This window comes from Indicator indicator, chromosome 5 (assembly GCF_027791375.1).
Source record: "Indicator indicator isolate 239-I01 chromosome 5, UM_Iind_1.1, whole genome shotgun sequence".
NCBI classification, from domain to species: Eukaryota; Metazoa; Chordata; class Aves; order Piciformes; family Indicatoridae; genus Indicator; species Indicator indicator.
Window position 1 is genome coordinate 11,107,691 of NC_072014.1, and position 16,262 is coordinate 11,123,952.

General features: G+C 46.8%; 1 protein-coding gene across 1 annotated transcript; it reads right to left on the reverse strand.

The window, feature by feature from the left end:
* Positions 1–9,127: 9,127 nt before the first annotated feature.
* Positions 9,128–14,543, reverse strand: ACKR3 (atypical chemokine receptor 3). Its single transcript, XM_054381078.1, has 2 exons — positions 14,523–14,543; positions 9,128–10,350 (listed from the first exon to the last, which is right to left on the reverse strand). Exon 2 carries the CDS (start codon positions 10,321–10,323, stop codon positions 9,229–9,231), a length of 1,095 nt encoding a protein of 364 aa, XP_054237053.1. The 5' UTR covers positions 10,324–10,350; positions 14,523–14,543; the 3' UTR covers positions 9,128–9,228.
* Between the last annotated feature and the right edge of the window lie 1,719 nt (positions 14,544–16,262).

Genomic DNA, 16,262 nt, shown 5'->3' on the forward strand with positions numbered 1-16,262 from the left:
TGAACAACAAAGACAACCAAACAGAGGTCATGCACTCCAGAAAACTTGAACAACATCTCCACTGACTCAAATTAAGAACTGAACAAGTTTTTGGTTAAGATGGCTATTGGACTTATCACACAGCAGCAAAGAGGAAAAAAAAAAAAATCTCCTTACCTGTGAACCACAGGTCCTGGAAACAGTCAATGGCTTTGCTTTTCCCTCATCAGTTGCCTCCACCCTTATTTTCTTACAAGACATGGGATGATGGTTTAACTCAAAGTCTTGGTTTGAACCTGTGTCCTTTACTGTATTCCACTAATGCTCAACTTCAGCTGTCAATGGAAGGGAGAAAGTGATTAACTTGGTAACAACAACTCCCCCCCCCCCTCCCCCCTCCAACTCCAGGACTAAGAACTAGCTCAATGTTAGTATATAGTATAGCATATGTATAACAAATAGCATAAAGGTGCTTCAGTAGGTGCTTTCTGTAGGCGCAGTCTCTTTTATTGATTACCATATAATTTTTCTTATTAACAATTGCTGCTACCCTGGTACACCAGCCAAACCTTCTTGTGTCGACTACACAACAAACCTCAGGAGAGCTTGCTGTACCTTTCCCAGATTCCCCAACTTTCTGAGCAGCTGAAGATTACAAGAGGTCATGTGGAACCCGTTGACAGCCCCAGGGTCTGATCCAACAAGTCAGGATTAGCTGAACAGAGATCAGATTTCTTTTGTCAAAAACATCCCATTGGTTACAGACAGACCAAGATTGCTTGCTCTGGATGTCATCCAGGAGCACCACCTCTAACTCAGGAAAGGGCATCCCTTGAGGGAGACAAAGAGCTGCTGGCATACAGGATGTCCCATTACCCACAGCAGCCATCTCTGCCTTGGAATAACACTCAACACATGGAAGCAGATCAGAAGATGCATGGCCAAAGAGAACAACCCTTCAAGCCAGAGCTGCTTTCCAGACACCCTAAATCATCACCAAAACTTGAATTGTGATCCCAAGCATTTTCTTCCTTTTATATTCTGCAAACCAACAACTTATCTTTGGGGCTATATGTCTCCAAACGTGTCTTTGCCTGCACAGACCTTCCTTACATGCAACACAGACAGCTCCAAAGGGAAACAGCCTCCCCTTCTCCTAAACACTTGCCAGGTTCATCACACACCTCAGGCAACAACATGCTGATTTTGAAGAGCAGAAGGCAATCGAGAAGCCTTATACAAAGAAACACAGACCAAGAGGCACCTAGGACTTTCTCACTGACCTAACAAGAAAGAAGAGGTTGTCTCAAGAACAATGGCAAAACATGGGGAGAAGTCTACCTGTACAGCAGCACTTACCCACCCATGCAAGTAAATCCCATTCACTTCCACAACCTACCTGGACCAGGTCTTCCAGGAACATAAAGGAGTATAACACACTAATGCCAATGGACACTGGCAATTTATACCTGGAGACAATCTTAATACTTACATAAAGAGCACCCAGCACTGAATCCAGTTTGAGGAATGGGGTTTCAGCTTTACAGGAGCAAATCTACCTGAGCAAAGCATGAGACTTCTGCAAGCCACAGTTTCAGAGGAGTTGTGGAGCTGAACCTGTCTCTGCATCTGGTTTTTGTTCTTTATTAATGATTTTCATGGGTCTTTGCACTTTTGGATTCCAGCCTGACTGGAAGTAGCAAATGCTGGAAACCTTGCAAAGCTTTCCAAGTGTGAAACCTCCCTCCCTGGAGAACGTTTAATGTACTTCAGGTTTGCATGCAGACTTTCAGGGGCTAAGCCAAGTGGTCACCCTTCTCAGATGCTCAGGATGTTCACCTGTCAGAGAGTTTCCAACCAGAAATACCAGCTTTCATCCTGAAGCATCCTGGGCAGAATCAGGACCAAGAAATCATCTGGTGCAAAGGACTCACAGGCAGAGATGAGATGGTACCCACAGAACAGTTCGTGATGGCAAACCATTGAGGCTGCTAATGCTTTTCTTGCTAAACACCCACTTTTTATCCTTTCTCAGGGATCTCCTAGACTCCATCACCCTCATCCTATAATTAGATTGAACCAGCAGTGCCTGGCCTTCACAGAAAGACAAAAAATTCAGGCCAGGCTTAGAAAACCTCAAGTAATGCCAAAATCAAATGTGACTGAGACTTGCAGAGCAAAGCTGCCTCTCAGCCAAGAGAGCTGGAGCGTGCACAGCGAAGAGCCTCCCTCCTTTCTCTCTCTCTCAACTATTTTATTCTCCAGATACACAATGAGGGCTGTTCTCTCCCGGAAGGAGGAATTCAAAATGCTTCAGCTTTTTATTGATTCACTGCAAAGGGAAGGTACAGATTCTCCTCTGTGGGCCAGCTTCCCATTAAAGCAGCCACCTCAGGCCCATGATGAAGCGGTCGAGCTGAACCAAGAGGAAGCAGCGGCTGGTGTCTGTCCGAAGCTTGCAGAATCGGTGTTTCCAACCGACTGCCTCGGTTCATCCTTTGAACCCCTCAACCAAAAATACTGCATTCAGTATCCCAGGCCAGATGGGATGGGAAACAAGAAGAAAAACTTCCTTTCCATCATTACTCTTCTTTACAAATCTGCCACCTCTGCCTCCCATCAAAGCAACAGGGCAACCTTGAAATTCAAGCCAGCTATTGGAACAAGCTGTCTGGGTTGGAGACGAGCTCCAGATCATGTCTTAAAGGGCTCAGTACCCTCCACACAGCACAGGATTGCCATAACTTTCATCCTGCTTTGGTTTTGGGTGAGATCGTGTGGGAAAAGAGAGTCAGGAGAGAGCATGGCCATGCCACAGAGGGCTCATAGGCTGCTTCATGAAGTCATATCCTGCATTCAGGTGGTGTGGTATTAGATATTTGACAAGTCCTTGATGAAAGGAGACAAAAAGTGATTTAAATGCCTTCCAGAGGAGGTTCACATGGCTGTAATAAATAACCCTGAGCTGAGCAAATACACTTTGCTGCAGTCATTACCCAGGACAGCAAGTGATAACGAGGTTGCAATGAGGTGCTTGAGAGAAGCACCTCAGTTTTCTGGTCAGGAGACCAGAAAACTGACTTCCCGTCCCTCTCACTCTGGAAAGAGTGTCCCACAGAGCTAAACCAAAGTAGCTTGCTGCAGAGCCCGTTCTGGGACAGCCCAGGGGACACTTTAGTCGCAGTCTGGGACCCCCTGTCAAGCTGTGCACATCAGGCAAGTGCTGGAACCAGCAGGGCTCCCCATCATGAAGCCCACTTCATCCACTTTCAACAGGGTTAGCACATGAGCTCTGGGGGGGTTCCAGCACTGCCTCTGGCTGTGTTTGCACAGCCTGGCTCAATGCTTTTATTCTCTTAGGACTCCTGCAACCCAAGCCCTAAAAAATGAAGGTATTCAAGTCACATGCCCATCAGACTAAGACACACGGAGTCACCCCGACTGATACGGAGCTGATGGGAACGGTCCCTGGCAAGCTGGTGGCGATGGGAGCCGTAACGCTGAGGTGCAGATAGAGCCACCCTGACATACAACGACCATGACTTTGCCTTATTGTGCATCCTGATTCCCTGCTGCAGAAGAAATAAATGCGCCTGTAGGTGGCCCAGAAACACTGACTTACTAAAGAGGGGCGGGAGAAAGAATGAATGAAGCGTCTGTCACCCTTCTGCAGAACTGTTATTTTGTGTGCGTGTGTGTGTGTGTGTAGTTGGTGCTTGTTTTCCAAAGATTTACATTTTTGTCTGTGTGTCATTCGCTTTTCATGGTTTTTGAGACCTTGGAGCTTAGAAATTCAAAACACTTGTCAGTCATGTCAATCCTTCTGGACAAAACAGAGCTGCCACTTGGATGGGTTAAAAAAACCCACACAACAAAACAACAAACAAAACGCACTTTTCTATCAAGCTGTGACTCGGTCACCCTACTCAATACAAGTAAGACAATGTTTAGAGAAAGCAAAAAAGAGAGATCTGAGTTTTCATACTCATTGGTGGAACTAAATTGATTAAGGTCATTTCCTAGGTAGGTTTGAAATCTTCTGCAACAATTTTTTGAAAAGAAAAAAGAAAAGTGGCCCCCAAAAAAGGGAAAAGTCATTACGGCAAAAACATTAAATCTGCTTGGGTAACTCAGAATATATGTTGGCAAGGCAACATATCTCAGCTTGAACAGTAAACCTGCTATGTCACAGGCTCTGCAACATATGAAAGAGACTTGGGTTTCAATACATCATGCTGAATTTACTTCTTTTCAGCCTTTCATGGTAAAGTATTTGATGTCTATCCTTTCACTGTTGCAATCGATACGGTGACCTTATTTAAAAGTTTCCTGACCTTTGCTGTTGTCGGTATTGTTCTGTTCAAATGTAATTTAACTCTTTTTCTTTAGGTTGGAAATAGCACTGTACAGACAGCAAACATGATAGGGGTTTGGGGTTTTTTCCCCCGCTAACCTAGAGGCGAGAGGAGAAACATCCATCGTCAAGAGTTGGCTTAAAACCAGATGATGTCAAGAAGCCTATGATGTACAGTGGGCCCAGACTTTCTGTTGAATTGCACTGATTTTGTACTTCACATCAGAACTAAGGCTACTTGGCATCTGCAGAATATCCAGCTGATCTCCCAGAACTTTCCTCTGAAGATACATCCCTGCTTAGTAAGGTTAAAACAATCCCAAACAAGAGAAAGTCCTTATTCTGATGCTCTCACTTCAGTGCTGAAGAGCATCCTGCTCAACACTTTAGCCTTAGAATTGAGTAGTCTTCTTATACCACTCCCAGGATAGAGACATTTAGCTAGGGCCTTGCACATATTCCACATACTCCCAGAAAACTAAACAGATCAAGACTTACATGAAAAAAGAAACTGTTTTCAAATAGCAACTACCAAAATGGAAGGAGACTAGTTTCTCTCGTGACAATAGGTGTTATAAGAGTCAGCTACATGCTTTAGGGTTACAGCTGGATTATCTTTCATGGGATCTTTGTGAGCCTGGTTTGAATCATGTTATAACCCTGTAATGCAAGTACTTTTGAAAAAGCAAACTCACATTGTTATTATCTGTTGTGTTGCCAGTATTACTTCTTGGTATTACGACTGTACATGGGTATTACACTGCATTAGTGATGCAGACACGCACATCTGTACTCACACCCATGCATTTGCACAGGATTATGGCTAAAATTTGTTATCCTACTTATAAAAGCCCTATAAATCCTGGATAGCTCCCTTTAAATCAGCAGCATTATCCTACTGTAAATCCAGGGTGTAAGTCAGAGCAGATTCTAGCTCAGATGCTCTTCATCCACACACTGTAATGGAAAGCAGGGAGGCTAAAAGCAAACCCCAGGCTCTCAAAACTCACCCCCATTACATCATGCCCTGCTCAGCCCAACACCCTATCTCTTCTCAAAGTACCAGCCCAACTCTTCGCATCAAGAAGCTCTCTGAAACAGATTAAGAGCTGGTTTTGGCAGTGCTGCTGCCACCACATGCTTAAATATTGCTCACAGCTGAGTTATTTCTTGCTTCTTAGGAACTTTAAACAGCTTTTATGCTCAGTGAACTCAGGAAAGGCTAGGATCTAAAGTCAGCAGCACTGAAACTATGAATTAGTCAAAGCAGGAACAGGCCAGTCAGGCGTTCCTTGCAATACATTATCTAGATGGTTGCCAGAGGAGCTGATTTAAAGTCACTGTGCTACACCTGAATGTCGTTTATGGCTCATAAAAGAAAATCTGTGTTTAAGAAACTATAAAGCAGGACTGCATTTTTTATATAAAAGGAATTTGTAAAAAATCCCTTTCTCACAGAGCAGATGTATTTTTATTTGCTCTGTGCCTGCCTCCAAGGCATGTGGAATCTGACAGTGCTGGGATGCTTTCAGCTAAGAAGCCCAGCAATTAAGCAGGAGGACCTGCTCCAGCATGGACTGTGTTTGACTTTTACTCATGTTTCCTCTAAAGCCTTAACAGGGTGAATTTGACCTCCTTGCAGAATTGAGGCCTGAACCCCCACATACACTGGTAGCTGTCAGAGGAGCAAGGGAGCTGCACAGGCAGCCAGCCCACTAGTTGCGCCCCAAAACCACAGCCCTCCTGTAGGAAGGTGCAAAGACTGTTCCTAACACCTCCAACTCCAGGGCAGGACATTTGGCCAAACAAGATGACAGCAGCTATCACATCAATCACTGTAAAACACAGTGGAGGGCACCTGAGGACATGGATTTTCACTCACCTGTTGTCTACTGACGAATTCCCTCATATCAGACTCCTAGGGGTCTGAACTCACTTTTTTGGCCTCAGGACAAATAGCAGCTGCGGTATTGTGTCACACAGCCACAGGGAAGTTCTCCTAGAACATATACATTTTTTTTCCTAATTATACCTGATTTTTGAGTCTTTTCTACAGGAAAACAAGCCCTAATGCAAGAATGACAGGCTAATGCTATCCTTCTGCCCCTCTGCACTGTTCTGCCCTCCATGAGTTTCCCATAATCTTATCACTACCACCCTTCTTTCAGAGTCACAACCACCTTGGGGCTGCCCACCTCCACACAAGTAGTGCTGATCCCTGGAGACAACCCCATGAACTCTTCCCAAGCCCCAGTGCTGCTGTACATGGGGTTTCTGCCTCCAAGCCGCACCTGTCCTTTCAGGGTCCAAGGAGACAAGATGAGCGCTCAGCCCCAGGTCTTCCCAGACAAGGAGCTGGAAAGGACCTACACTTGAGATGCTACAGCTGTTAACAGTGAGTGTCACAGTCCTGAACTTTACCTGCACTCTCAGTATGTCTGATTCACCACAAATTCACCTCCCCAAGGAAGAGGGCTGGAGACTTCATTGGTCAAATCTACACAGCAGGTCTGCAGGACCTCCTCAACACTCAGCACCACCTGGGATATCTCCAACGCTGACGCCACACTGCGAATACAAAACTGCAGAGGGAGAGAGGGAGGAAAAAAAAAGAAAGAAAACCACACACACACACAGAGCAAAAAACAGCTGTGAGCTTCTGCCAACTCAAACTTCCATATCAACTACAGCATCACATGAAAACAGCACACCGCCTGAGGTGAAACCTGAACTGAAACAGTTTTGCTGCTGCAAACTAAGCAACACCCTGCAGACCCACAGGACTGGAATGCCAGAGTCATAGCCAGCACCTTCGGTGAGGAGATAGCTCCACATATGGATAGTGGGGCATGAGAAGCAACATCCAGCTAAATAAGGACTGTTAATTTTTAATTTTAACACATTATCCCCTATCAGCATGAGGGAGCATTCTCCTCGCAGTTCAGCAGTACCTTAAGGAAGGCTCATGGGAAGCTCAAAGGACCTCTATCTTCTAAGAAGCATCAGCACAAAAGGCTGTGCTTGCATAGGGATGTTGTGACAACAATGCTGGCAGCTCTTCTTTGCACCCAGCTCCTCCATTTGTGGGTTTGTTAGAAGCACCAAGCAGGAGAGGATGGTGGACTTTGCAGTGCTGACAAACACCTATTTTTACAGGCTCACCTTTGAGGAGGCAGCAGCATAACACGTAGGAAGGAACAAAATAGAGTCATTATACAATTGTTTGGCTGTTGGATCCTGAGGGACTAGGGCATGCTTTGATTCAGTAGGAATTTAAGTGTGGCCTTCATTTGCATTGCACCAGAGTTACAAAACACACAAACCAGCAACAGCAAGTCAGCAATGGTAGTGAGACATCACGATTTAACATTACCTTGTCTTGACATGAAGATGATCACAATCCAAGTGACCTCTGGGCTTAAAGATCTATTTCATACATCCCACAGTGGCTGAATCTTGTCCCCTACTTTGACAATACAGCATTGCAAATTCAGTGCAAACCACAACAAAGAGAAAAGGAGATAAAAAGGGATTTAATGCTGTCAGGATGCTAACCCCTGAATCCCATCACAAGCAAAAACTGCAGAGGACTGAACCTGGATTAGTTCAAATATCTGCTCCATCTGTGTACTCCCATTTTTTTCCCCCCACATGTTTACTTCTAAGCTGCCAACACAGCCTTTCATCACTCCCAGCAGCTTTCACCTTATAAATCCATCACCTTTGCCTTCCCAAGCAGCACAGCCTTCCACAGACCTGCTCCTCCCACCCTTCCCCTCTCACCACACACAATCTCACATTCCTCCATTCAATGGTTTCTGCCCACCATCAACAAACATCAGGAAAACACAGACCAACCTGTTTGCTCCTGCACCAAAGAAAGGAGAGAAGGTGGCTTTTATATTTTTTGGTGGGTATTTTTTTTTTTGGGTGGTGGTGGGGTTTTTTGTTGTTCTAAGGAGGAGGAGAAAGATGGCAAGTCAAAAAACAACTAGGCATAGATATTTTTTTTCCCAGATCTTTATTTTACAAAAATAACTTACAAATAGAGACAACTCTCAGAAGTAAGATCATTCATTCTGTGCATAAGGATACATCTTTGTGAAGTATGGATGTAGGAGTTAACAACTCTTACAATACTGTTAATTTTAACATGATGGTAACTATATTACATTACATACATTTCATGCTCCAGACGTGTGGGTATGACCATCACGTAAGCTATGGTCAAAGTGTGCCAGCCAGGGAGGACGCATCTAAGAGATCACTTCCATTCTGCTATTTATCAGCATCCTCCTACCTAAAATAGTTGAAACCAAGTATCAGCATAACACTCAGACTACAGCACTCTGGATACACTCATCAGCAATATACTTCAAATACATGATAAAAATATATTTAACTTTCAAATACAATTGTATAAGGTACACCAAGAGCCAGAAAATAAAGTCTCGAGCTTTTAAATACAACACACTATATATATAACATATACAAGGAGACCAGAGGGAATCTACACGTGGAAGAAAAAGCTTATCCTGGAAATGCATGTTATCTATGGTACACAACAGCTTTGCCAGCTACAAAGTCATTTCCATTTGCATAGCATTATGGAGAAGTCCAGACCTGGCTAGGAGGAGATGAAACAAAACATACCAACAAAAGTCTTACGTTTTGGTACCACTTCCATTTTGCACCTGATCCTACCCTTAAATTACAGTTTGCTATTTCTCTTTCATAGGCTGGAATTCATGCCCCGTTCATAACAAGCACAGGGAAAGGGGAGGGTAAAAAAAAAAAAAAAAAAAAAAAAGGCAAAACCAACAAAACAATAAAATAACACAACACAAAAAAAACAAAGGTCAGAGAGTCAAGGAGATTTCTTTATAGGGTTGCAGTCACTTGGCATTTTGCTCCAGAGCAGAGTATTCTGCTTCTGAGACTCTGGAAGCATCAATAAGTTTAGTGAGACCAGTTTTGGCAGAGTACTTGAAAATAAAGGCTTTCATGAGCTCGTATCTGTAGTTGCGGTTAATGAAGCTGTACAGGATGGGGTTGACGCAGCAATGGACTAGAGAGAAACACTGAGTGATGTGAAGAGTGGCATATAAGAAGTTCTCCATCTGACAACTGAAAGGTATGAAATGAAGGCTATAGAAGATGTCAAGCAGGACAGCTATGTGGTAGGGTAGCCAGCAGACGAGAAACACCACGACATAGGAGAAAATAATCTTCCCATTGCTCTTCCTCTCTTGGTCACTTGAGGCGGAGATGGTCTTCGCAAGGAGGAAATAAAAGACGGCGATGATGGGAAAAGGGATAAGAAAGCCCAACACAACGGAGATGAGCTCCATGCCAATCAACCACTCCTTGAAGCTCTCCTCCGGATAGACAGGACGGCAGTAGGTTTCGTTGTTGGAAGAGACAGTCTTGAGATAATAGGTGTCTGGGAGGGAGGCAGAGAAGGCAAGAAGCCACACTAAGATGCAGATGCAGCGTCGGATTATCTTCTTCTTGCGATTGCTGGAGTTGGTGAAATAGGCAACTGAGAGGTAGCGGTCCACACTCATGCAAGCCAGGAAGAAGATACTGCCATACAAGTTGATGGAAAATATAAGGTGAGTTATCTTGCATGTGATTTCTCCCATGTGCCACTGGTTATGCTGGACGAGGGAGACAACCCACACTGGAAGGGTGATGACAACGCACAGATCAGCAATAGCCAAATTAAAGATGTAAAGGTGGGTTTCGTAGCCAGTCATTTTGGCTTGGAGGTTGACCCATACCACAACTGAGTTGGCCACCAGCCCAATGACAAAGATGAAAATGTAGAAGAAGGACAGGGTGTAGAGTAGGGCACTTTTGTTGAGCGTGCCAGGGCATGTGGTCGCATCAACAGTGATGCAGTCACCATTGTTGCACGTCCAGTTGATCTCTGTCAAGTTGGCTGTTTCCAGAAAATCGAGGATGGAAGTCAAATCAAGTGCACTCATGTTCGCTCGGTTTGGAGTTCCAGTGACCTACAGATAAAATAGGATCAAAAGAAATTATTTAACAGAGATTTCTGCTGCCACCTTCATACCACAAAGCACATGCAGGACATGATGGAATGTCCTACCCTTGTAAGGCATTTTCATTAAAGAGATCCATGGAGTAAAATAACCAAAACAGACACATAGCAAAACTCATCTGGCCGACAAGAGAGGAACAGCACTAGATTTTTGTGTGGTTTTGTTGTTTGTTTGTTGTTTGTTTTTTTTTATTCCTTGCAGCTCACATCTGACATCATCAGATTGGCTATCGTTCCAGGGTGTGAAATCCACAAAGTACACCATGGCCAAATAAGTGTCAGGCAACTGAATCTGTCTTCTCCAACATAAATGATGATACTATCGCTTTCAGCTGGGGAATCTTTAAGCCATTTTATCTGCACTCCCTCAAGCGTAGTAGAATTGATCTGGCTGATACATGGTACCGTAAAACATTTACCACAAGCTCTGGTCAGCATCTTGTCAAGCCCAGCTCCAGCTGCATTAAGGAGAAATGGGGAACTAAGAGGCTTTGTACCCTTGTCCAATTTTAAATTTAAATCCTGCTCTGTCCTCCCCCCTTCCCCGGAAATCTATTTTACAAAGCATCCCCCTGCGTTTAACGATTACCACGTAGCTCTCAGAAAAGAAAGAAGGGGGTGAGGGGGAAAAGGGTAGGAGCTTGACCGCTGAGCAGATCTGCTGGGCTTAAGTTTTCTTTTTTAGAAGAGTGCTTTGATTTACAAAACACTGCCCCCACCACAGCTGCCTCTACAACAACTGCTTCCTCCCACCCTTTTGCTTTTCTACATCTACTTTTCTTGCCTCTTCAGCTCCTTCCATCAGCAGGCAGCAAAGCAAGGGGCTCCTTGTTAACTTCCTGGGCAGCAGAAAAGAAGGGCCCCAGCAGACCCATACAGCTTACACAAAATCCAAAGCTGGGCTGCTAATTACCGTTGTGCTTTTGGGGTGGCGTAAAAATGCTGCCTACCCTGCTGGGATCCTCCCATTCCACAGGGCCAACAGTACCACCCACAGCAGCAACCAGCTGCCCTGGCCTGTGACCTCCACACTTCAGCAAAACAAGTTTTGAAGCCCTGTGTTTGCAGGCTCTGGGTCATGACACACCAAAATAAAGATGGAGAGGAAGGTTTCCAAGGAATAGACCCCATCTCATTCCCCCATGACTTCACTGGAACCAGAGCATTGGGTTAGCTAGCCCATCCACCATGGCCACCTCTGAATGTTGGCTGCCTTGTTCTTCTCCATGACCCGGCTGTGGACCTCCTGGATCCACCCCATCCCTGGGGTCAACACCAGCATGAGCAAACAGCTGGAAAGAGCAACAGCAGGAAAAATACCTCCTACAGAGGAATATCCTCGACCCAACCATAAGAACTCGTGGTGGTCTTACAGGAGGGGATTGTGAACAGGGAAAAACTTAGATGTGCTCCTGTCCTGAGCATCCTCTTCTCACCTCTGCTCCCCAAAAAAGGACATTGCTTGACACAGTACCTCTTGCTCCTCCATCTGCATAATTGGCTCTTCCCAAACCTCCCACCCTCCTTGCCTGCCAGAGATACAGTCTACGGAAGAGAAGAGAGATAAGGGGGGAGATTACCGGGGAGGACTCAAGGCACTATTGTCCCAGTGGAAGGGAAACTAGAGGCACTAACAATGAGGGGGGCGTGCACACATCCAGGAAAGATCAAATCTCTCCACAAACAGGGCCCAAATTGGCCCCGTGAGGAGATCTAGCCTATCACTTCAAACCTGTGCAGCCATCCAGGCTTTCATCCTGCTGGTCTGCTGAAAGACAGAGTTGAGATTCAAACCAAACTACACAGAGACTTTGCTAAAACACTGGCTAAGAGAAAGCCAAGAGAGTGGCAGCTTTCTGTTCTGGGATAGATGATCTTCTAGGTCAGCAAAGCAGAGAGTGATTTAACCCATGTCCATACAGCGCAGAAGGGCTGATCCTGCCACCCCCGGAGGCACAGACCACCCTCAAGCTGCACTGCCTGGTTGGTGCAGGCAGCAGGGATGTGCCCTGCCCAGGTGCAGCTCCCCAGGATGTTAGCCTCAGCCCAGAACTGCAAATGGGAGAGGGATGGATCTCCTACTAGACTTCATCCAGGGTCCCACCCCTGCCACACCACTGTGTCCTCAGCACACTTTCCGAGGCCTTTCAAGTGGGGGAGAGGCAGCACTATCCCCAAGTCCCTGTATCTCAAAAATCCCTCAGCAATTAAAACAAACTCCCTACAAGGCACAAAACTCCCAACTCCATGGCATGGGCCAGTGCCTCCTGCTGGTATTTGCATAAAGCGAGGCAAGCATTGCAGGAGGAATGCCAGCCTATCCCTGGCTGGCACCACAGAAGTAGCATGGACATATTCTGGGAAGGCACAGGGTCCAACAAGAGGAACATGCATATCCTCTAACAGGGAAGGAACTCAGACCCAACTGAGATGTCAGATCACCGGTGTCAACAGAGAGGACGAGCAGGGAGGCAGCAACAAGACAGCTGAAAACCCTTGAAGCTGAAGCTCACACCAGTGCTGGGGATCCCATGGTCACCAGCCTAGGCCACCAGCTAGGAGAGGGCACCACCATCCCAGCCACTTCCTCACAATCACCCCAAGGATCTTCTTGAACACAAACAGCACTCGGCCCAGTGCTCAGCCTGCCTCTGCTCCAAGAGCAGTCTGCTGCATGCACGTGCATCCATCTGTCCGGGGCTGCTGCATGCCTGTGTGCTTTCGCATCCCCAGCGCGGGAATAAAAACCTGAAACCGACTCGGCCTCCCGGGCTCACAGCCCGGCTGGGGAGGGTGGCTAGATCCAGAGATTACAGTTTTACAAGGCTGGGCTCACTATAGTCTGGGATTAGCTGCTGTAACCCGAGCTCCAACTCCCACCCAGATTAGCTGGGAGGTGTGAGGGAAACCTACCAGGCAGACTCAGTAAAGTCACTCTGGGCCCCTAAAAAAATACCTTTAGCGCTCTCTGCAGACAGCACAATAACCTAAAAACTTGTGAGGGCAGCTGGAACTCCTTCTTCTGTCCACTGCGCTGCAAAGCTCTTGCAGGACATCAGCCCTTCACCTGGCAAGCACGTGTGCTGCAGCCAGTCCCTGCTAGTTCGCAGGAGTGACGGCATGAAGGAAAGGAGATGCAGCCACAACAGAATCATGGAATCATAGAATGGTTTGTGTTGGAAGGGACTGCCAAAGGTCATCTAGACCACACCCCCCTCCCCCTGCAGCGAGCAGGGACATCCTCCTGCTCTAGAAATCCAGAAATGTCCCTGGAGCTGATGCAGCTTACAGAACTGTACCCTCTCCGTCCCACCTCCCACCCAGGACATGCTGCAGCCTGTGAAAAAGTAACCAAGCATGAGCATCCCTGCCTAGAGGGGCAGCTGAGCACTGCATGGCAGTGTTCAAGCACACTTTGGGGAACTTTTCAGTATCCCGTCTTCCACCTAGAGCATCCTGCAGCCCTGTCCTGCCTGCACTCACACCTGCCTCCAGGCACCTTAGCGGTATGGGCAAACTGAACTTTGCCCTTCCCGAGGGCAGAAGAAAATAAGCTGTGCCAGAAAAAGTTAGAAAGCGTGGTCTGGTTATCACCTACACACCTTCACCCTTTCCACGTCAAAGGGTCAGTCTGTTTCTCCAGCATGGGGAAGCAAGCAGCTCAGCCCCATCCAGGTCGTTTGGCCACTGCAGAACACCCATGTCCTCACCGGTCTTTGCACGACTGAGCCCAGCACATTAAAACTCTCTTCTACAGTTCTCAGTGGAAGAAGTAATAATAATAATAATTGGGGGAATAGCGTCCCAGGCAGCTCCGGATCACATGGAGCCACCCAGCAGCAAGCAGTGCTCGGATGCTGCGGTAGTTTCAAAGTCTCAGACCCTCTCAGCAAGACCCCAGCCCCCGCCACAGCGAGGCATGCCAACCGCCACGGGTGGAGTGTGACAAGAGGAGACTCCCCCCGACCCCAGTGCGATCCTGGGAGCGGGTGGGATGCAGCGAGGAAGGCTGCGGGCGATGAGGAGCTAGGCAGCGGCCATAGGGAGACCCGCGGCGCGTACCCCCAGTCCCGCAGCCCCTCCAGCCCCGGCCGGCCGAGACTCCGCTTCGCTCTCCCTTACCTCCCACAGCAGCCGCGCCGAATGCTGCAAAGCGACTAAACGCGGCCGCTGCCGCCGCCCCTTATATCCGCTGCGGGAGACCGCCTCCCGGGGGCGGCCCCGGCCCCGCCGCCCAGCCCAGCAAGGCACCGCCCGGCCCGGCCCCGGCCCTCGCGAAGGGGCTTAGGGTGGGGGCCCGGGGCAGAGAGCGGGGACAGCGCGCCCCACTGCATCCCTGAGAGAGAAGGGGTTACCGTGGTGCTCCGTGAATATGACCAGGATAGAGGATTGAGGGGAGGTGTACAGTGACACCAGGGTGGGAGAAGAGGAAAAAAAGGGGGGGAAAAAAGATTTATTTTTTTTTTTAAGAAGGGGAAACTGATAGAAAAGGAAAAACAGGGGGAAAGACAGACGTATATATATTAAGAGGGGGGTGGGGGAAGAAGAAAAAAGAGAAAATGGGGGGAAAACCCACAAACAGGAAGATTATAGAAAAAAACACTAAAAACATTTTTTAAGGATTTTTTTTTTTCAAAAAAGGAAAAAAGATAAAAGAAAAATGTGGGACAAAAAACAAATATGGGGGAAAAGAGAGGGAAAAAGTAGGGAAAAGGGGGGGGAAGAAAAAATGGGAAGAAAGTTTAAAAAAAAGGAAGAAAACAGGACAGAGAAAGGGGGGGGAAAACAAAGAAAAAAGAAAAAGGGAGAAAAAGGAGAAAGGAGAGGGCAAAAAGAGAAAAGGGAGGGGAAGGGGAGGAAAAAAGGGAAAAGGGAGGAAAAAAAGAAAAAATGGAGGAAAGAAGTGGGAAAAAATATCAAAAAAGGAAGAAAAATTAAAAGAAGGTTTCTAGTGGTTTTCTTTTTTGATTTGTTTTCTCCCCACCACGATAAAATCTTGAGAAGACAAGGAATGGGGAGGCAATAGACCCTCAGCTCTACTCTCTCAATCCAGGGAAAGAAAAATTAACACCAAAGAATAGTGGCAGGAACTCAGAAAGCCACTAAGTAAAGTTGAGTCCCCGCTTCACACCACTCTTCGCACAGTGGAGATGACAGGGTTAGGTCTGTACTCAGCTCCAGTAGGTCAGCCTGTCTGTCCCAGGAAGGTGTGAGGATTAGACAACAATTTACCTGCCAGCACAACCGCCCCACGACACAACTTGCTGAAGCTTGCCAACGGCACTGACAGCTCCACGGGACATGAAACACGTGGTACCGGGCTGCTCCGAAAACTCCTCATAACCTGCAGCAGGGGCTTCGCTCCCCTGGCCCAAAATCTGCCACTGGAGCACACACCAACGGCTCCTAGATCACCACATCAACACCTATGGCCCCTAAATCACCACATCACTACTGAGCCACCATCCGACCAAGAAACGGGTTAACCAACGCGTTCAGGACAGCGCTTTTTGGAAGACACAGGAAGTTTTAGCACTCACAATCCAAAGGCTCCAACACCCCCAATAAAGCAAAGATTTGGTTTGCCCAAAGATACTTAATCCTGTTTCCACAGGCAATTAAAAGCTTGCGTTAAAACCTGCTGGCAAACGCCTGCTTAGAAAGAAACTGTGTTTTCCCGTGAAAGTGCCTAGCACAAGTTCTCCAGTGTAATGTGAGTCAGGGATGAGGCAAAACACAATGTTTTATTCTGCGGCACAAGGGACCCATCGAAAAAGAGTGAGGGTGTGGCTTAAAAGGAGTCCCATTCACCAGGAGAGCAGTTTGAATTCTGATATAGAGAGGTCACTCATCAAGGAGCAG